Genomic DNA, 22,504 nt, shown 5'->3' on the forward strand with positions numbered 1-22,504 from the left:
GCTCGTGCACATGCGCAAATAGTACTTGCCGGCCGTGCATGCGCGATTGGTACTTGCCGGCTGTGCATGCGCGATTGGTACTTGCCAACTGCTCATGCAGATGCGCAACCGGCAAGCTCCGATCGCGCATGAGCGACTGGCAAGTGCCAATTTCGCATGCAACGCACAGTCAGCAAGTGGTGATCGCGCACGCACGGTCGGCAAGTGCTCTGCGCGCATGTGTGACATTTGTCCTGTTTTTTTCCGGGACAAATACTGTCACCCTAATTATACGAAGCCAACGCAACGTTGCTCTACAACAACATGACATTAAGCCTGTGCTAATGAGGCAAACGCCCTTTGTCTTTGAATATAAATAGCTTTTTAATTATGATTTAAGGCCTAATTTAACAAAGCTCTGTGTTTCTGACCTTCGTTGCAACTCACACCTATTGCTCCTGGAAACTAAAACAAGAAATCATTCTTATGGTTTCATCATTAGTGTTTTTATTATTATATAACCATTGTTTTCAGAGAATTTTTTTTTTTTTTTGTAACTTAAATTTTATTGCAGTTTTTCCAGACAGGTGATACAGAATACAGTATACATTACATTCATTTTTAGTGTAAATCTCCGCTATAGACAGTACCGTATGTCAGCTCGTGAGACATATCCCGGTTTTTCGGGCCCTACTCGACCGGGCAGAGATTTTTTTTAAATTAACATTCTAATTTAGTTGTGACAGTTCAACATAGTTTGAAAGCGCTGCAATGCAAATCTTATCAACGTTACATGTGAGCAGATGAGTTTAAGGAGATTAAGAAAAAAAAAAACATTTGACAGACATATCACGTTACTCCTAAAGAACACCCCCCACCCCTCCCCCCACACACTTCCATAATTATGTCAAATACACAAAACTATAAAAACAATTATTTTATGTAGAAGCTTTTCGATTAAATAACCCACCGAATGCTCTTGTTCACAATATACATATGTTTTATATTGCAGTAATACGTAAAGCAATATTAATTTGACAGCAGTATAAACAAGTCTTGATAACACAGCTACAGTATTGCAGCAATAAAAGGTGCAGTCCTTGCTTTCTAGTACCTTTCTAAAGAGCACTCAGACACTGGTATTGATCCCAGAATGAAAACAGATCTTTTAAAGACTGAAATGCAAATCCCAAATTTAAGCATGGTTACATTTAAATGAGCACTTGTTTAATTTTAATCTTCGTTAACCAGCAGTATCTACGAGTTTTTTTGGCGGTCAAAAAATACGTATTGCATGACTCTGTTTGCTAGAACATACCTTATAAAATATGCAAGTGAAAAATTCTGCAAACTACTTCATGGAAATAAATATAGTTCTGGCACACAGTTACCCTACAGAGGGCCTTATTCGGAGGAATGCAGCTAAATTATAGTTCTATAAAGATCCAAGCATGAGAAACACAAATAATCTTCAATGTTACTAAGCCCACTTGGGTGGAGCTGCTCTTACATACTGTATAGAATAAATAAATCCACAACCGTCCTTCGCATGAAGTACAAATTTGTATCCAACACAAGTAATGCAAGTAGTAGTTGCTTTTAATTGGAGAGATGTATAAAGATCACACGTTTTAGGGGTAACTCCTTTGTTAGGTCTGCACCAGACGATGGGGTTACCCCCGAAACACTGCGTGATCTTCATACATCTCTGCAACTAAAAGCAATTACTACATGCATTACTTGTGTTGGATATGAGTTTGTACTGTATGCGGAGGAGGGCCGTGGATTTATTTATGTGATTTAGGGCAGCACGTTTCAGCCTCATTACCAGCACCATTGAAGATATTTCCGGTGAAAGGACCAGGAGATTGATCTGGTGAGTGCAATAGTTCCTGCAATACGTGGACCTATACTGTATACAATACCTAGGTTAAATCTTCAAAGTTAGTGCAAATCGATTTAATTGGATGGAGACTGTTGAAGCCGATAATTATATTTTTATACAATATCTTTAAAAACGTCAAATTATCTTCTTTTTACCTGCTACTGTAGATCACAATCATCTACCTAATTCATTTATTAAATATTAGAAAGCTGTGCTATTTCAAAACGCCTCTTCTGATCCGGCAAAAAAACTTTGCAGCCCCGTCACTTGAAAGGGTTACAAGGTGTATGCATCACTGGAAGGTGTCTCGTAGAATAGCACTACTTAGTAATTATGGTCCTTAACCTATATCATGTTTTCACATACTCAATAAATAAGCTTTAGAAGTTCAGTATAACCCGTAACTTTTTCTGGGGGTTTACAGATCTTCAACCCTTTCACTTGTTTGCATTGGATGCTGCGCCAGTCTCTTTCTGTTTGAGAAAGGTATTTCTTTAAATACAAAGAAGAGACTTGCAAGTTTTTCCGCCAATAGTAGAAAGACTGCACACATTTAATAATGTTTAATTGGTTATAAAAAGGGAACCATCTCCAGATCTCATGATGACCAATTGGAAATTCTAGGAAATAAAAGAAAGTTGTATATATATATAACAATTCTATATTACAAGAAAAAGTATTAAAATAAAATGAACTCATGTTACTTTTCCAGATAAGAAAGAACATGCATATACAGTATTTTAATATTTCTTTTTAGTCAAGGCATGTGTCAATATCCCATGACAGCTCTTATCATGCTGTGCCAAGCCGTGCAGACTGAAAAGGGTCTCATGGGTGATTATCTTTTTGGCCTGTCGAGGTCGTCAATAGCCGACAGAAGCTTCTGCCTTGCCTTTTTATTGATGTGGGACCCCAGGCAAACATTCACCAAATTTGTCAGCTGCTTGGTTGAGTACTCCTGTATAAAATAAATACAAACAAAACAATAGAACAAATGAAATGAACATAGCACTTTACATGGACATATTTTATTCCAAGACACTTTGCAACAACTGCATTTACTCTTAGAAAATTCAGAATTAGCTAATAAGCAAAATAGTGCATTTTTGCAGAATAGCCATTTCTCTTTATATTTTAATGACAATGGATGTACTAATGTAAGTCATTATATATAGACATTATTTAATGTGCTGTTACATATTTCTGATGTGTATGTATATATGGCAAATATAAGATTTGGCGCAAGATAGAAATTTTTTACAATAGGTAATCCTTGTTAGGGAGGGACTTAACTGTAGAAAGTGTTGGTAAATGCAACGTCCTGATTAAAATCCCGGAAGCAATAGAAATATCCAATGATCTATAACAGCGGTGCGCAAAGTGGGGTGGGCGCGGGCGCTTGCAGAGGTCCCGCGCTCTTCCCCGAGGCATTAAAATTAAATGCCAGGGGATCGCGTGAGGCCTCTGCAACAAACTTACCGGTGTTAAGTCGCACTGGTGTGATGCGTCGCCATGGCAAAGCGGCATCAAATGACGCCACGGTGTCATGCCCCACGGCGTCACCATGGTAACAGGGTCGCGTGACCCTACAGCGTCATTTGACGCCGCCAAGCGAGGTGAGAGGGGCGCGGAAGCGAGGGGGAACAGGCACGGGGGCGCAGTTGAAAGAGTTTGTGCTCCCCTGATCTATACCATCAAAGCATGAAGCACTTGAAATATATATATATATATATATACACACACACACACACACACACACACACACACACACACACACACACACACACACACGCACTGAAAGGACGAAAAAGGCATTCCAATTACTGAATTCTAAAGAGACGTAGGAATGTAACAAAGGCTGCAGAGGGGCACTCAAAATAGCAAAGACAAGCGCTTGAAATATATTAATAGCACAAGGATAAGGATTATTATAATGTTTGTTTTTTTTACTGTTGGTCCCTCTCATGGTGAAATGGATAGATAAGGAGGAAGCAGAGATATTAATTACAAATGACTTGCATCACTATACAGGCATACCCCGCATTATTGTACGCAATGGGACCGGAGCATGTATGTAAAGCGAAAAAGTACTTAAAGTGAAGCACTACCTTTTTTTCCACTTATTGATGCATGTACTGTACTGCAATCGTCATATACGTGCATAACTGATGTAAATAACGCATGTGTAACAGGCTCTATAGTCTCCCCGCTTACGCACAGCTTCGGTACAGGTAGGAAGCCGGTATTGCTGTTCAGGACGTGCTAGCAGGCGCATGCGTGAGCTGCCGCTTGCCTATTGGGCGATATGTCCTTACTCGCGAGTGTACTTAAAGTGAGTGTCCTTAAGCCGGGGTATGCCTGTATACAATACCAAAGAGGAGCAACTGACAATAGTAGACCAGAAAAAGGAAGCACTAACTTTAACACTGACTGACACTGGTGTAACAAGGGAAAAAGTGACAATTATTTTTCAAAACAGAATCTCCATGTTTTGTAGCTGTATATTTTGTGAATAAAAAGCCTTACCCTGTGCTCTTTGATCCAACGTTCCATGTCATTTTCAGTCAAGTAATAGACCTTAATGTAAGTCTCCACAAACTCTTTATCAGGAATTGGCCTGATGTCTGTGAGCTTCTCTAGCTTCATTAGGAACTGCTGGAAATCCAGTTGCATTAGAGCCCGCCCCTCATTGCTGCACTTCTTGACATTTGCATAACTAAGGACAAAGGATAAAAATGAATGAAAGGAGAGGAATACAGTACATTGATTATAGAATGAATTGTGAACATTACAACATGTATGGTGATCTTAATCTTTTGACTTAAAAGACCTACGAAACTATAAACATTAAGTGAGCACATCTAACATATTTACAATTTCTAGTTGGCTTTAATGTTCTTCCAGTAGAAGGCACTGATAGGTTCAACAAACTTTCTTGGGTGTGTTGCATTTCATTTCTTTAATATGATTTAGGTATTTTAAAAGCCACTCATGGATCTGAATTTATATTTTACAATATTAACTATATTAAATAAAAACAGTCTTTAAACTTTTTCTGACAACCCGAGTTGCCAAGACTCACTCATTTGATGAGGGCCCCACCCATCATTATGAGATTTCAGTGCACTTTAACTCTTAAAAGTCTGATGTTTTTGTTTAGATGTTAGTGCATAGTTTTCAGACCTAATCCCCGAATCCCATTTATTCACTTTACAAAACAAGAGCATGTCACCGGATCTGATAAGTGCTGGTTCAGACCATGGATGTATATGTGCGACATTAGCAAATACAGGGTATAGCATAAGGAAAAATGTTTAAACCTGACACCAATTGCCTATTGAATTAGGGTTGAAGATACAAGTAATTGAATTATTATCAATGACCAGGATTACCAATTTAAAACCACCCGGTTACAGTACAGCAGTAAAAAAAAATGCTGGTCAACATGTTTTTACCTATTTTTTACACTTAATCTAAACCAGGGGGCTTCACAGAACAAAGACACAATATTTTGAGCTTCAGTCCTCCCGGATCCAGACATACTGACAGTATTATCTCCCAGTGTTTAACCCTTTGAGTGCCAGAGGGGCTGCAGCTATCATAGATGATTCCGTTCCTCTGCTGATTTGGAGCTCAGAACATGATCGCTCGAAGAAAATTAGCAGAAAGTCTATGACGGTCATGGGGCCTTTATCTCAGAGAAACAATATGAGTCCTCACTCTACAAAACAGAATCGTCACTGGCACACGACTTCATGGCTTTCTATCAGTTTATATAGGGAGGGGGGAGTGGGAGCTTCTTGTTTTTCTTACCGGCGTAAAGTATTTCTCAAGAACGTTTGACTTCAATGGGAGTTTTCGATTGGCACAACTGCAGTTTAATTAATAACCCCTGGTATCCTACAACTTACAAGTAGTCACATAAATGATATTGATTAAATGGCAACAATGCATTTAAGTGACTGCAAAACATTAAAATGTTAGAAATACTGAAAATGGACGGATCAAGTAAAAGCACATTACAGTACTTACCCTTCAACAAGTGTTCTGTTGGTTAGTCGGATGCAATGTTCCCAAAGAATATTTGAAACTGGCAAAGGAATCCGTACATGCTTGGAAAGCTCAGTTAGCTTCTTGTTAAACTGTTCAAACTCCTATTAGAATATAATACCACAATTATAGGGATATCAGCAGAGGAATCTTTTGAAAAAGATGCTGCAACATACAAGACACTTTAACCATATCAGCACTGAATGAGCCATGGATTATTTGATTAAAGAAACAAATTAGGCCACGATTATAGTGGCAGCAACGGCACGCGTGAACAACAAACCTCTTCTCTATGAGGCCGCCCATAGAGTGCGCGACTGCTGAAGCGCAACGCATGCGCGATTGTCGACAAGACAAAAATTGTTCTTTGCCGCGCGGCGGCTGGGTCACATGCGCGGTTCAGCCAATGCAACTATAGTCGCGGCCTTACATTTAATTGTTTACATATTTTGTGAGTTACGTGGGACTCCTACAAAAATGAAAAAAAAAAAAAAACAATACCTTTAAAAGTGCATCAACATATAAACTGTGTTGTGACATGATTTCTTTTACATCCCATTTCACATTGGCCATAAGAAGCAACAATTGTTCATAATCAATAGCTTTTGCAGCTACAATCCAGTAAATTGGTTTGCGGAGCTCACTAGCGGTCGACACAGTCTGAAATAAAAAATAGAATTAGTACAACACAAACTAGTAGAAATGAAGAAACAAATACAAATGATGATGTTACACTATGAAAAATAATATCATAGCATATTTGCATTAACAGTACTAGTCAATAGTTGGTTTTAAAGGAGAAATCCATTCAAAATCCTACATGTGTTTTTTTTTAAATAAATCAGCTCTGTAATACTTACTACATTTTTTTTTATTTTTTAAATTAAACTCAATGCCATTTGTAATGAGTTTTAATATAATGAGCATTCTTTGATTTCTATAGCAGGTTTTAACACACTTAATACACTTGAGCAGTGCAAGATGTTTGTAACACTTTCCTGTTTGTGATCATTTGTTGCCAATGTTCCCAGCAGTTTGAGCTGCAAACTGTAACAATAGATAATGTTACCTTAGTAATTTAAGAATAGATTGTAGCTGCTGAGTTACACTGACTGAAGGATTGATTGAAACTGAAAGGCAGACAATTTAGTGAACCCTGGAAAGCAGGATCTTTGCTGATTGATTACAGGAGAATGAATCGGTCTGCAGTTTAGGTAATTAATTTTCAAAAAAGGTAATCAAAGGCTACATATATTAAAACAAAATATATATATATTTTTTTTTAAAGTGACGCTTGGATTGCATTTTTAACTTGCGTTTAAATGGTACAAATGGTTTAATGAAGGTTTATACAACTTTTCAAGCAAATAAAATGAATATGACAAATTCAGAACATTCAGTGAAGAAACAGTGAAATAAACAGAGACTATACCAAGAACAAACCAGAAAATGTAATTAGCAGCTTTCGTTAATAGTACATTGTATTTAAGTTCTACTTCACTAACTTCTATCAACATCACCAATTTTAGAACGGTCAGCAATGCTCTGGAGATTAAACTAGTCTATGTTCTGCCAACAGTGGATGAGGTACATTGTGTTTAAAACGACTGGCTTTAAATGTTTTGTACTTATATGAGATGCTAAATTACAATATTTATGTAGTATAAAATATTCATATCTTTACAAATAGTGATATTAATGTATATGCAAAAGTGATAAATAGCCGTTTTCTTGTCAGATAACAAAATACTTGTGTATTTTAATGAAATGTAATCTAAACTTTGTGGATTATTCAATCATATTCAATCATAATGCTTCTGTAACATCCCCAGCACACAGGTATTCCACCTAGACTATTTGTAATAATAATAATAATAATAATAACAACAAAAATAAACCAGTAATATGCATTATTTATCTTTATTGGTGTTTCACTGATGCACATCTGTACTAGTTTGCTTTTCTTTCAGTAGATTTTGTTATTGATGCATTTTGGCTAATGTACATGTGACAGATGACAGTAAAGGAAATACAACGTTTCAGCACAGTGAATGAACTTCCTACTTAAGACTCTAACCTGGGAATAGAACTGCTGGAGAAAAGGTTTCTTAGCTGCCGGCATCACAGAATCAAGATGTGTCTGGATAAATTCAAACTGTTCAGCCAAGAATACCCTGAAAACAGACAACATTTATACAGCTATGAATTATTTGCAGTATTGGAAAAATATTAAAAGCAACAAATGTTTCTCGTGTTTGATCCATGCATTCTAAAAGATCTGTGATACCTTTTACGGCTGACATGAGAAGCTTTGAAAGTGCTTTCAAGAAAGCAAAATACCCTTCATCAAATGTCAAAAGAAGGGACTTTGTGATCTTAGAAGTAAATGTACAGTAACAAGCGAATGCTTTTGGTCTAACTGCAACAAAATATTCCACTACTTACAGTATCATACCACCTTCTCCCTCACCCTCCTTTGTTACTACCTAACAGTAACAATAAAATGCCGTTGTCACACTGGCAAATAGTTCTACAAGGGATGTGTAACATGTTTTACACATCATTCACATATTTCAAATTTGAACAGTCATGACGACAATATAAATTGTTGCAATTCATTTTTTTTATTATACTGTATAAACCGGCTTTCAGTTCTGAAAAATAAAATGGACTGAGGATTGGGCGCCTATTTTACACAGGTCTTCAAATTCTGCTCATACGAGTGGCCAGACAAAACTCTGGTACTAGTAATGGATGATTGAGCTTAGAATGGGGGTGACTCAGTGGTACTAAAGGCTACTGGCACTTAATGAATGAATTCTTCCACAGCAAGGGGAGCACACGATGTTCACAGCGTGGTCATGAAAGAATAAAAGAACATAGTCTTCATTCTTTTTGCATGACACGAAAGGAGGGATTACCCCATGGGCACAGTATCGTGTTGGAAACCACCATTGAAGGTTGCTCGTTTCAGAGAGAAAGAGTCTCTGTACTGCTTGATTTCTGGGGAAAAAGTGTGAGTGCTACTATCTTACAGCCCAATATACACACAGGTTACACTATGTTATGTTCTTTTATTCTTTCATGACCACGCTAGGAACGTCCTGTGCTCCCCTTGCTGTGGAAGAATACAATCAAGACATAGACTCCAGAACAGTCTATAAAAGGGTTTTGTTTGAGCTGCTTTACAATTAATACACTATTCACATTTGGTGGTAGAAATTATATTTTTATATTTATTAATTGTTCACTTGGTTCACTTTATATAATATTGGTCACTTTTTATAGTTAGTTCATTTATACACTATATTTTATGCACATGATTGATGCACTAGCACTTTGTATAACTAATTAAGGAGTGCCCGATTACACACTTTTTTTCACTGGTTCACTTAATGAATGAACCCTTAAGTCTGTCACATAGTCTCCACCATTGATAAGGCAATATTTTGTACAGTATAGCTGCTTTTTGTTCCAGTTGGGTCAGGGATTTCCACTAAGAACCTCCCCCCTTCTAGAGATCCTATTTTTTTTTCTTCATTTAAACAGCTAAAGAATGAAGGCAAAACCTTCACTGGCAAAGGGGCCCAGAACACATTGCTCTGAGCCACTGAAGCTACCGAGCTTACACTTAAATGTAAGTTACACTTAAATTACAGCTTACACTTAAATGTAAGTTTTCAAGAGACTGGAAGATCTTCCAAAAGTAACATCCTCTTCAATTTTAATTTTCTGAACAGTAGTGAATACAGTATGCAATGTGTGCTACTCAATATAGGGGAACACTTGTTACAGTACTTTATAATACATTAAAAATGTCAGTCTTTTCAAAAATAAAAAAATGCTACATGTATTTTCTCATAGTACAGAATCTCCCCCCCCCCTCCATCTCCTAGTACACCGCGCTCAGCGCCCACCCCCCCCACCCTTAGGCGGTGCTGCGGGGACACAGCGTTCTCCCTCTCCTCTTTCCGGCGGTGCTGCAGGGACACGGCACTCAGTGCTCTTCCCCCCCCCTCTGGCAGAGCTGCAGGGCCACGGCACTCAGTGCTCTCCCCTCCCTCCAGCAGAGCTGCGGAAACACGGCACTCAGTGCTCTCCCCCCCCCCTCTGGCAGAGCTGCAGGGACACGGCACTCAGTGCTCTCCCCCCCCTCCCTCCGGCGGTGCTGCGGGCACACGGCACTCAGTGCTCTCCCCCCCTCCCTCCGGCGGTGCTGCGGGGACACGGCACTCAGTGCTCTCCCCCCCTCCCTCCTCCCTCCGGCGGTGCTGCAGGCACACGGCACTCAGTGCTCTCCCCCCCCTCCCTCCGGCGGTGCTGCGGGCACACGGCACTCAGTGCTCTACCCCCCCTCCCTCCGGCAGAGCTGCGGGGACTCAGTGCTCTCCCTCCATCCGGCAGTGCTGTGGGGACACGGCACTCAGTGCTCTCCCCCCCTCCCTCCGGCGGTGCTGTGGGGACACGGCACTCAGTGCTCTCCCCCTCCCTCCCGCGGTGCTGTGGGGACACGGCACTCAGTGCTCTCTCCCTCCCTCCCTCCGGCAGTGCTGTGGGGACACGGCACTCAGTGCTCTCCCCCCCCCTCCCTCCGGCAGAGCTGTGGGGACACGGCACTCAGTGCTCTCCCCCCCTCCCTCCGGCAGAGCTGTGGGGACACGGCACTCAGTGCTCTCCCCCCCTCCCTCCGGCGGTGCTGTGGGAACACGGCACTCAGTGCTCTCCCCCCCCCCCCCTCCGGCGGTGCTGCGGGCACACGGCACTCAGTGCTCCCCCCCCCTCCCTCCTCCCTCCGGCGGTGCTGTGGGGACACGGCACTCAGTGCTCTCCCCCTTCCCTCCGGCGGTGCTGTGGGGACACGGCACTCAGTGCTCTCCCCTCCTCCCTCCGGCGGTGCTGTGGGGACACGGCAAGATTTTGTAAGGTGTGTGTCTCTTTCCTCTCCATCCCCCCACGTCGCTGATGGGCTCTTCTGCCAGCAGTGACGTCACTTCCGTCATGGAACTTTGTTACAATACAAGGGATTTTTCTTATCAAAACTCTGTACTGATGCAGCGGCCGTTATTCGAACACATCTCAGCGCCGATTTTGAGTTCTCTGCTGTTCCCCACACAGCATGAACGCGTCCAATCGCCCCAGGCACCCGCGCTTATCGCGGATGTTTTGTTTGAATTTCATGGATTCTTTTTCTCCGTTTGCAATAAAATGGATGAATTGTAATGTGTACAGTACTGTGCTACTAACAAATCTACGTAAGTACCAGCACTCACTGTCTAATAGCTAAATGATGAAAACAGTTGTAATGCAGAATAAACATTTAATAATAAAATGAACCAGAAATAAATCAAATGTGTTTGCAGAAACCAGTATCACAAATGGGCATGTCACAAAGTGAGGGGTGGGGGGGGGGGGGGGGGTGGGAAAGAAGGAAAGGGGAAAAAACATGAAACACAAGGAATATACACAAAAAACGGAGAACGGAAAGTATGCTAGGGGGGCGACGTTTCGAGGGACTACCTCTTCATCTGGCCCATTCCCCCTGGTCCAAAAGGACCGAGAGGTACTTCCCTAAGCCTCCCTTCCCCTAGAACACTAAAATTGGTTTTTCTGCACTTGCCGCGCTCGCATCTTAGTGTGGGAAGGCTGGAATTCATCCCGCGGTTTCAAATCGGGATTCCGATGTACATTACGCGTGAAGTGTTCGAATAACGGCCGCTGCATCAGTTGGTGCCAGCAAAGAAGTTTCACTTCAATAACTTTATTTAATACAGGGCTTTTCTCCTAATGGGACTCAAAGCAATTCAGAATTACAGTAAAGCGCGCGGTACCAGCACATATTTTTTTTATAGACACAGTCCCTGCCCAGATGAGCTTTAATCTACGTTTTTGGTGCCGGAGGCATGAAGAGATAAAGTGACTTGTCCAAGGTCAGAAGAAGCTGACACCAGGACCAGAACCAGGTTCCCTTGACTCAAACTCAGTGTCATTGCTCACAGTCAGTGTCTTTAATCACTGAGTCACTACTTCTTCCCTAAAAGTTAATGTCTCTCCGCCCAACAGATGGGTAGCAGGGTGCTGAGCCCTTAAGGGACCCACTGCCTCCAAGGTACTTACCTTTGTAGGTGCAACGGTTCCTTGTGGAGGTTAAAATCCTCACACAGGAGATTTAACCTTCCATATTGCTCACCCAGCTGGACATGCTACCCGCAGAACCCCTAAAAGGTAAGTATCTCAGAGAGCATATCCGAGCGGAAATTAACGTGGTTTGGCTCAGAAACACCCTGATTCACATATACTGTATAAAAAATCCTAGGTAGAACTGCTCTTTTAAATTAATATCCTAGGAAGCTAAATCAATTAACTGAAGCATGAATTATTAGTAGATGCTTTCATCATTTCTACTCATAAATCTTGCAAGTATAGATAATATAAACCTTAACTGCAATTGGAAAAAACAGTGCTGTGCAAATTAGGAGACGCACAGGTAAATAAAATCGAATGCCACAAACTTTTGCAACATTGTGTGAAAAGTTACAAATGGCTAGACTTTAAAAAAAACAACAAAAAAAACACAATGTTGTTTTCAATCATAATTACAAAATACATTGGGTATAACCAGCACTCACATTTTGAAATTTTTCAAAACCTGAATTTAATGTACAGTATAGTAAGTAACATTTCTTGGCAGGAAGTTATTCGATTTTTAAAAACTTTGGCAAATTAACTTCAAGATATCTCCTTTTTGCCGCACGGACTGCAGCCTGCAAGGAGAACAAGCGCCTGAAAGGGTAGCCATGACCTCTACCACTCGACCTATCGAAGAGTTCACCAACTCTATGTTTTCCAGGGGCAGAAAAGAATACCATGACATCATGGAAGGGGAGAGATACAACATACAAAAGGAGTAATAAATAAACAGATGTAGCAGACATTTTAGCAACCAGCAGGTGCAATAACGTTGTAGCTGTGCACCTTCTTTGAATGAGGCTAGTTTGTTTTCAAAGGCGTCTGCCATCGCTGGCACATTGTGTGTGCTCAATGTGTGTGTGCCTCTACAACGTCCCGGCAGGAGCAATACCGGCTGCTACATGTGTACGAGGGACAGTTGACTATACAGGAAATAAATACTGTGGGTTGCAATGGACACATGGAGATAATGGGAATATGTGGTGTCATGGCAGGTATCTGTAAAATATTGCATAAGATGGGCCATAGAACACATATCGCTGCTATGGGGACAAATGGGGAGGAGGGTATGAGTATTTTACTACATAATCTCTAGTTCATGATGATTGAGCTAGCCTAGTTAAGTGTTTTTCAACCTGGGTTCCTACAAACCCTTGGATCCCCCGAGCACCCCTAAAGGGTAGAGTGAAATGTTAAGGTCATTTGAAACTTGTACTAAATACAGAAGAATTTATAGTGCATCTGATCTCAGACGCGCTATTAGAGAGGGTTGGGGCTCCTTACAATGCATCTGATCTCAGACGCGCTATTAGAGAGAGTTGGGGCTCCTTACAATGCATCTGATCTCAGGCGCGCTATTAGAGAGAGTTGGGGCTCCTTACAATGCATCTGATCTCACACACACTATTAGAGAGAGTTGGGGCTCCTTACAATGCATCTGATCTCAGACGTGCTATTAGAGAGAGTTGGGGTTCCTTACAATGCATCTGATCTCAGACGCGCTATTAGAGAGAGTTGGGGCTCCTTACAATGCATCTGATCTCAGATGCGCTATTAGAGAGGGTTGGGGTTCCTTACAATGCATCTGATCTCAGACACGCTATTAGAGAATGTTGGGGTTCCTTACAATGCATCTGATCTCAGACGCGCTATTAGAGAGGGTTGGGGTTCCTTACAATGCATCTGATCTCAGACGCACTATTAGAGAGAGTTGGAGTTCCTTATAATGCATCTGATCTCACACACACTATTAGAGGGTTTGGAATTTTTACAATATAATAACAGGGTTCCTTATCCAATAAAAGGTTGGAAACCTCGGCTAAAGTTCAAAATGTTCCAGTGTGCCCCTGATGCCTAATATTTGTAAATAAAATGTGTATCAGGAAACAGCATGAAGGGTGGGAAGGGTAATGTTACCCGATAGGTACACAACCTCATTTATTTAACTTTATTGAAATTAAAGTGAAATTGCAAGTTTTGAGCATTTGGCAAAAGTATCTGAAACATGAGCAAAAATGATAAGACATCTATTGATAGTGATTTCTGAAGGATCTGCTGCTAACAAAAATATAATCTGTTTGTATTGCTTAAAAAAAATGCTACAGTGGCTTGAACACGGCCAACCCAAAGATTGTCCTGGTCCCTTCTTCAAACGTATGCTCATTCTTGAAAAAAGGTCTTGAATGGTCCAAATGGGTAGCACTTTTTGTAAACACCGGTCATCTCAAAGGTACAGACATGTTCCGACTCCCATTCTACAGAGCAATGGCAAATCATTTTGCTGCATTATCAGATGAACATTAGTCAATGGAATTCGGAGGAGGGAGAAGGGCATTCTCCTCTATCAGACCACCTGCAGTGTTAGTCTCTGTTGCTGGAGGATATCGCGGTTACGTTTACTTGACCGTTTCCAGCATCTGAGAAAGTTAATTTGGCTACATCTGTTGCTTTATTTTTACCTCTCCATATAGCCTTAAACTGAATTGTTGGATTGACTGTCATACAGCATGAAAGTCAAATATAGAGTATGATGCACTATGCAGAAATACTATTGAATTTACAATGGCGTTGTTCATGTTCTTATAAATGCAAATTAAAATGAGAAGAATATTCACATATTCCAAGAATTCTGTGAGAAAGTTACCATTAAAGTGGATTAATTGAAGTTTGTCCAAGTCACAACACTGAAGTGAGCTGTGCATAATATGATGCAGTACAGCAGTGTAAATGTCTCCCTAGTTTCTACAGTAACTATGTCAATAGAAAGCTTTTACTGAACCAATGTGTATACAAATTAAAAAAAGCTTTCACAGCATTAAATATTTAATAACATATTACAATAACTGGTTTTGAAGTTACAAAGTGTCTTTATTGCACAAATATTTAAATACGATATAAATGGCAAATAATTATCTAAATGTTCAAATGAAAACTGAACTGCAATATTTCCTAAATTAGACAAATCAACAGTGGTGTAAAAATTACACAATGTACTTACAGCAGCACTCCATGTTACAGTTTTTGTTGTTGTTAAAGAATTGAAAGCAGGGGGTCTGCGGAGCTGAACAGCGTTAATGTCATCTCCGGTGAACCCTTCTGCTTCTCGACATACTAACCTCTGTAGGGGGGTGCCGGTATCTCTGCAGGTTGCAGCTCTGATGGGGCATGTTAGGGCTATCATAATAGTGCCTTAAATGTCCCATATCTTTCAGGCCAATAGGAAGCTGTGACATCATTCCTTTGCATTTTCCTATTGTCCCATGTGACGAGAGACATTTAAACATGAAGGATATACTTTTACCCCCTATGGAGATAAGTATCTCGGGAATCAGGGGGTCAAAATGTTATTAAATTCCACAATTTGTTCTACCATACAGTGCATTAGCACAACAACTAACATATGACCAATGGTGCTCCCTGGACGCGACGGTGATGTCAGGCTGCGGTCGCTGGAAAAATAAAATTGAGATGACTTCCAGCGATCGCGACCAAGCCATCGTGTCGCGCTTACTATAAGCGCACGCGGCAGCGGCAATGCATTTGTTTTGACGCAACGTCGCTGTCGCCGGCACTATAAGCGCAGCCTTAGGCCTCAGCCATGTTAAGTGCTTGCTGGCGGAAGCGCGCTAAGGCGCGCTCCCGCTCAGCACTGAGCCCCTACAGCCGCAATTAGAGCGGCTTTAGTAGGGGCTCACCTGCGCTTCCGTGCCCTTGCAGAAGCGCAGGTCTTAGGGGAATTTAAAATTACCCCGCTTGCCGGCGAGACAGGCCGGTCACGTGAGCGGTTCGCCCAATGAGGGCGAACCAGCTCCGTGACGTCACTGGCCCGCCCCCGGCCAGTGACGTGCCCGCCCCCTGACGGCTGCTGACGGTAAGCAACCGCAAGGCCAGGGAAAGCACCCGCTTTCCCTGCGCCTCAGCGCGCCTCAGCACGCCAGCAGGGAACATGGCCGAGGCCTTAGACTGCTGCTTTAATATACCAACAAGAGGCATTCCATGAACGTGAAAGTGATTTATAGAGCTGATAAAATCACATAGAAGTCGTCATGTTTACACAATATATCAACACTGGTTAACAAAAGTTTTTTTACAGATTGTTTAGCGTTTATATTTAATGATGTAATTTGTTGGCTAATGGTTTAATTTATGTGTTGCCTAGTGGATGTATTAATGAATTGATGTGTTGGTTACTGCTTTTATATATTGAATGTATTGTTTAGTTAGTGGTGTGAATTCTTTGATTGTCTAGTGGTGTGATTTATTTAATTGATTGGCTAGTGGTTTTATTTCTTTAATTGATTGGTTGGCTAGTGGCTTTATTTATGTAATTGATTCATTGCCTATTGCTTTGAATTGTACAGTTTGGGTTTTTAGGTGTGTGTTGTATACTGTAGGTTTTATTATTGTGTATTTTGGATAGTCAGGCTTTTGTATTAGAGTGACCATTGTCTGGTACAGTAGCTTATCATGCCCATATTATATGGGTATGATGTACTACTATAACAATCAATGGGTACAGGGTGGGTATAGTGGGTCCGGGGTGAGTGGTTAGGCCGCCCGGGTGGGTAGCGAGGAAGGGTAAGTTAACCCCTTAATTACTATAGTGGTTATTAACCGCTAAGGTGATTAAGGGCCATTAGAATGTATTTTGCTATGTTTGTTTTCTGGTAACTGCAGTATGCTGATGAGGACGCCCTTCATATTGCCAGGGTTAAGTAGAACGGTTTTATTTACTGTATTTATGCTGCGTGGCTAATGTTGTATTTGATAATTGGCAAATAATCTATTATCCATATCTGGATAATATAGTTATTTTACCCATTACTTTACTGTATGTGTTTGGGGGGGTCTGAATTAATTGAAATGTAGGCCATGTTTATTTTTTTCAATACAGGAATGGTATCACAGGTCTGCGGGGACCCCCCGAGGACCCCGGACGCCCACGGGGACCACCTGCGGGGAAGAACCGGGGACCCCACAGCTGTGGGGGCCCCGAGTACCCGCAGGGACTACCTGAGGGACCACCTGGAGGCCACGGAGCCTAGCGGGGACCACCCAGAGGCCCTCAGACACCCGTTTGTACCTCCCGGTGCACTGTGGGGCCTGCAGACACCCGTGGGGACCACCCGGGGACCCCCGCCAGCCTGTGGTATTAATCCTGTGTTTATAAAAATAAATATTGGTTTTACAGTATGTGGGGGCACGGGGTGGGTTGTGCACCGGTACTTGCTAGATATTTGATTTTAAACATTACAGTAATTTTACAGGGGGTCTCTGGAGCTGAACCGCATTGATTTCAAGTCCGGGGACCCCCTGTTTCCCGAGATACAGGCCCCGTTATGGGCTGCCAGTATCTCCTATTCATGGAAATGTCTAATTTCACGTGATCGGGACATTTCAATGCATAGGAGATACCGGCACCCTATAACGGGGCCTGTCTCTCAGGAAGTAGGGGGTCCCCAGACTTGAAATCAATGCAGGTCAGCTCCGGAGACCCCCTGCTACATTACTGTAATGTTTAAAATGAAATAAAACACCCGTGATCGCCTGTGAGAGGCCCGAAGTAGAGTGACTGATTCAGCCTCTCTCTTACTGTGCGTCTAATACAGAAAGGCAGACCCGGGTAGGACTCACACAGCAGTGTTAATCCGATGGGCCATTATAGTCTGCCCAGGCAAAACTAGTGAGGATCACTGGGCGATCTCGAAATCCATTTCAAGATTTGTTCGCATAACGGCTGCTGCATCTGTACTACACCATAAGAGTCGCTCTCTTTTGTATACTATCGTCTGGGGGAAGAACATACCCTGTCTGGGTGATCTACACTGTGATCCTTCCTGTGGTCTACAACTTCACTTGCTCCGTTCAGAGAGAGATTAGAGTCTCTGTAATGCACGTTTGATTGGGAAAAATTGTGAGTTGAACTGCCCCCCAATCTCCATTATTTCATTTACCTGATGATAGGTAGCACTATGTTATGTCTCTTTATCTCTTACATGGAAACGCTGTGAACATTTGCGCTCTCCTTACTTTGGAAGAATTGCAGGATACCATAGACTCAAGAACAGACTATTTCAAGGGTTTTGTCAGAGTTGCTTTTCAATTAATATATTTCACATTGGGTGGTGTGGTATATTTATAACGTATTTACATCACCAATTTTTAATTGTTCAGTTCACCTTTAATATTCACTTTATTATTATATGCACTAGTTTGTTTGAGACACAATTATTTGTTTGTACAGGTATATATATATATATATATATACCTGTATATATATACCTGTACCTGTACCTGTATTTTTTTTAAACTTTTTTTTATTTATTTATTTAATTAACTTCCTTCCCTCCTCACGATCAGGCGCGCGGCGGCCATTTTTTTTTAAAATTAGCGTGACCCCGTTACTAACGCGGTGGTCTCGGGGTGGACCCCGAGGACCGCGTTAAAACGGGGTTTACGGGGTTTACCTGTATATATATATATATACACTGTATATATATATATATACCCTGTATATATATATCCTCGGGGTCCACCCCGAGACCACCGCGTTAGTAACGGGGTAGCACTAATTTTAAAAAAAAATGGCCGCCGCGCGCCTGATCGGGAGGGAGGGAGTGAGGAGGGAAGGAAGTTAATTAAATAAATAAATAAAACATTTTTTTTTTTAAAAATGGCGGCGATTCATCCCTCCTCCCTTTCCCTCCCAGCCCCCTGGTTTTGCGGTGCGCGGCAACGTGTGTCTGTGTCTTCCCAGCCAGATCTGCTACTGCAGCGTGTGTGAGTGTATTTCCTACCAGATCTGCTACTGCAGCGTGTGTCCTCCCAGCCAGATCTGCTGCTGCTGCAAGAGGTGTGGTGTGTGTGTGTGTGTGTGTGTGTGAAAAACGGGGGCTGCTGACGTGAAAAACGGGCTGCTGACATGTGAGGGGGGGGGGGTGGGCTGCTGACATGTGAGTGTATTGTGAGAGCTGTGTGCAGTGAGTGTGTGCAGTGAGTGTGTGTGCAGTGAGTGTGTGTGCAGTGTGCAGTGTGAGCAATGAGCAGTGTGTGTCAGTGTGAGCAGTGTGTGTGTGCAGAGTGTGCAAAAAAAAATAAAAAATACGCGTTATAACCGAATCGCGGTATAACGAGGCGCGTTATAACGGGGTTTACCTGTATATATATATATATATATATATATATATATATATATATATATATATATATATATATATTAGTTAAGAGCGCCCAATTACACACCATTAGAATTTGTACCTGGGTACTGCATTTCATAGAGGGATAATTATCACTGAGCCCAAAGAAAGTATAAATAATAAAGTACTTACAGGGATTCTGTGGCCACAACTCTTTCCATAAGACCATACAATGTACCACTAGCAGTTAAAATCACCATGTGGCTGAGATGTGGGCTTGGCACTTTCTCCTTTCTTTCTTCAGAAGAAACAAGAGATCCAACATTTTCACCCGAGACTTCCTGAAACAAAAGGTTAACAGTTTATATTGAAATTTGACAATGTCATTCAAAATGTAACCAGAAATTAAGAAAATGATTCCCTATTCAACCTTGAAAGTACAGTATTTCCAAGCAGTCCCGTATTGCCGGGCTTGGAAATATCAACATGTAGGATGTTCCTGGGCAAAGCAAAATATTACTTTCTACATTTTGATCCAGGGATGGACATATGAAGGACATATATGGTTTACAACTTTATTTGTAATTATTTATGTCCCAGCCAAAAATAAATTATAGTCAATCAGTCTTTTCCAGGAGTAACAAAGCAATCACAACGCTTACAGGAAGGAAGAGACACAAAGAGAAAATGAAGTACAAGAGAGATATACATAAGAGGGAGAAGAAAGACATGAGGGAGAGGGGGAGAGAGAGGGGGAGAGAGAGGGGGGAAGAGAGAGGGGGGAAGAGAGAGGGGGGAGAGAGAGAGGGGGAGGGGAGAGAGAGAGAGAGGGGGGGGGAGAGAGAGACAGACACATTTGGGGGAGAAAAGAGAGAGACAGACACATTTGGGGGAGAAAAGAGAGAGACATGAGGGTGCCCTGAATAATTTTTTTTTGCCCGGGGGCCCGCACATGTCTAGCTATGCCACTGTAACACACAAAGATGACCACTCCTGATACCTGAAAGTTTGGTGGCTCTCATAATCCTCAAAAATGCAATACTATGACGTACTGTCCAAATCACACATTTAGCTTGAAAGTCCTCTAATCTTCTTGTTTAGAGCTTTAATATTCAAAACACTGTTATACTTAGTTTATGAAAATAATGCTTTCTTCTGAAAAGATTTTAAAATCAGTGAAAAAGCATTGTGGAAAACAATATATTATATTGATTTCAAAGGCAGTTTCAATTACATTGGCACTACCTCAGTTTTATGAATAATACCCTGCAGTAAGCTTGGTTCTTTCTGTTGGAGCTGCAGGAGCCAGGTAATGGTTCTAGTTTGTTTCTGTATACTGCTCCACAAGCCTCATTATTTAGTGGACAAATGTGCTCTATCCATGTCCCTTTAACATTACCTTTTAGCCGTTACTGAGAGGAAACCAAAAAATAAAGATTTTCCGCCGAGTGCCAAACTTAATAAACATGTCAGGATTTATAAAATGATTAACTGAAGCATATGATATAAAATAAATGTTTTTTGCTTGGTTTGCTAGCACATTTTGTATCCCTTATCTTTTTTCTGATTACAGCTGTGTTCAACACTTACAGTACATTAAATACATGCCTATAGTGAAAGAAAATGCCAACAGTTGTGATTAAATACTGTATATATTTTTCCAGATTACAGCTGTGCACCCACTTGAATTTAATAAATGCCGTAGTGAAAGCATATATTAACATTTGTGTAGTATCGCTAAAGGGTTTAAAATGAGCAAACCTCCCTATGCTCGTTTAAACCAATATAAGAAAGTAACATGCATTTAAACAGAATGTTTTATTTGAAAGCCTTAGATAAATATTCAGTTATAAAGCACAACCTTCTAAAAGCTTAAAATATTACTGCAGGATGTTTCACATTTGAGGATTGCTAGGGAATATAATGTCTTAATAGTAGTAGGAAGATTTCAAAAGAATAAGCACAGCTTTGTAATCTAATCCACGGGTGCGCAAAGTGGGGGGCGCGGACGTCTCCTGCCTTATCTTTGGCAACACGTCGTCAAATGATGCCGTGGAGTCATGTGACGTGCACGTCGCCATAGCAACGCGCGTCAAATGACGCCGCGGGGGTCACGTGACGTCACATGGCCCCGCACGTCATTTGACGCTGGATATTAGATATGGGGGGCGCGAGCACAGGGGCTGGCAGGCAGGCAACCTTATCCCCAGTGTATAGAGTGTTATTTCTAACATTTGGAATCTTGACAATGTTCTGAATGAAAAGCATCTACGTATCAACACATTTTAGAACAGCTAATGAAGCTGTAATGCACAGTAGTAGGGCAGCTGGCATATTTGAAACACTATTGAAGCATAGCTGGAAAACAAAGGGAGGAAAACACAGTGTTTAAATGCAGTGTTTAAACGAACAACAACAGATTTTCAAGTCTTGTCAATTGGCACATGTAATTTCTTATGTTACTAAAACAAACAAAAAGAAACTCCATGTTTTAGATAAATCACCTTACACTATATACTTACGTTAAGCTTCTATACGTCCATCTACTCTGGGGTCATTAGCTTACTAAGCTGGGGTTAAGGAGTAGGATAATATGTATTTGGCATCCGACTGCTTGAGGCACATATAACCACAACTTTTCAAAACTAACTTTTGAACAGGAATTGGCACATATCATCGGTGAATGGTCGTGGACATAATTACCATATCCCTCTATACAACATTATTTTATTATGTTCTTTTTGAATTAAAATTATTTTAATTGTATCATCATTTCAACATTGGCAACACGAGTGCAGTCATTGGGGTTTCTTTTTGTTTGTTTTAGTATTGTTACCCGTGTCCCCATTTGCACCTTTTTGCCACTCCATACTACCCTACATACTACTATATATCTATGTCGGCTGACGCGGGAGTCTTTCCCACCTTCCCCCTTTTCCCTTGATCTAATTTCTTATGCTACAAAGTGTTTTTCCTTCTAAAGAGGCAATCAGAGTGGGCGATTTTCTGTCTTCTTTTTTTTTTAAACCTAGAATTGAAGCAGGGAGTATCCGGTGCTGAACGCTATTCATTTCAGCTCCTGGGACCCCCTGTTTCCAGAGATACTTACCTCCTTAGGGGGTGCCGGTAGCCGCTCCGCTCGCAGGGATCACATAATGGCCGCATTTCAAAGCTCTCTTGGCCCACATGATGCGGGAGATAGGAACTTGCAGGAGATACCGGCACCCCTTTCGGAGGTAAGTATCTCTGGAAACAGCAGGTCACCGGA

At 41.4% G+C, this 22,504-nt stretch overlaps 1 protein-coding gene across 1 annotated transcript in view; it reads right to left on the reverse strand.

Moving 5' to 3' along the window:
* Positions 1-474: 474 nt before the first annotated feature.
* Positions 475-22,504, reverse strand: part of VPS50 (VPS50 subunit of EARP/GARPII complex) — a 269,783-nt gene continuing 247,753 nt past the window's right edge. The window contains exons 23-28 of the mRNA XM_075587338.1: positions 19,429-19,577; positions 7,992-8,088; positions 6,416-6,574; positions 5,897-6,018; positions 4,391-4,580; positions 475-2,822 (exon numbers count right to left, since the gene is read on the reverse strand). Of these exons, the coding sequence (XP_075443453.1) occupies positions 2,703-2,822; positions 4,391-4,580; positions 5,897-6,018; positions 6,416-6,574; positions 7,992-8,088; positions 19,429-19,577 (837 nt within the window). The 3' untranslated portion in view covers positions 475-2,702. The remainder of the gene's footprint in view (positions 2,823-4,390; positions 4,581-5,896; positions 6,019-6,415; positions 6,575-7,991; positions 8,089-19,428; positions 19,578-22,504) is intronic.

Source organism: Ascaphus truei, chromosome 2 (genome assembly GCF_040206685.1).
Source record: "Ascaphus truei isolate aAscTru1 chromosome 2, aAscTru1.hap1, whole genome shotgun sequence".
Classification (NCBI taxonomy): domain Eukaryota; kingdom Metazoa; phylum Chordata; class Amphibia; order Anura; family Ascaphidae; genus Ascaphus; species Ascaphus truei.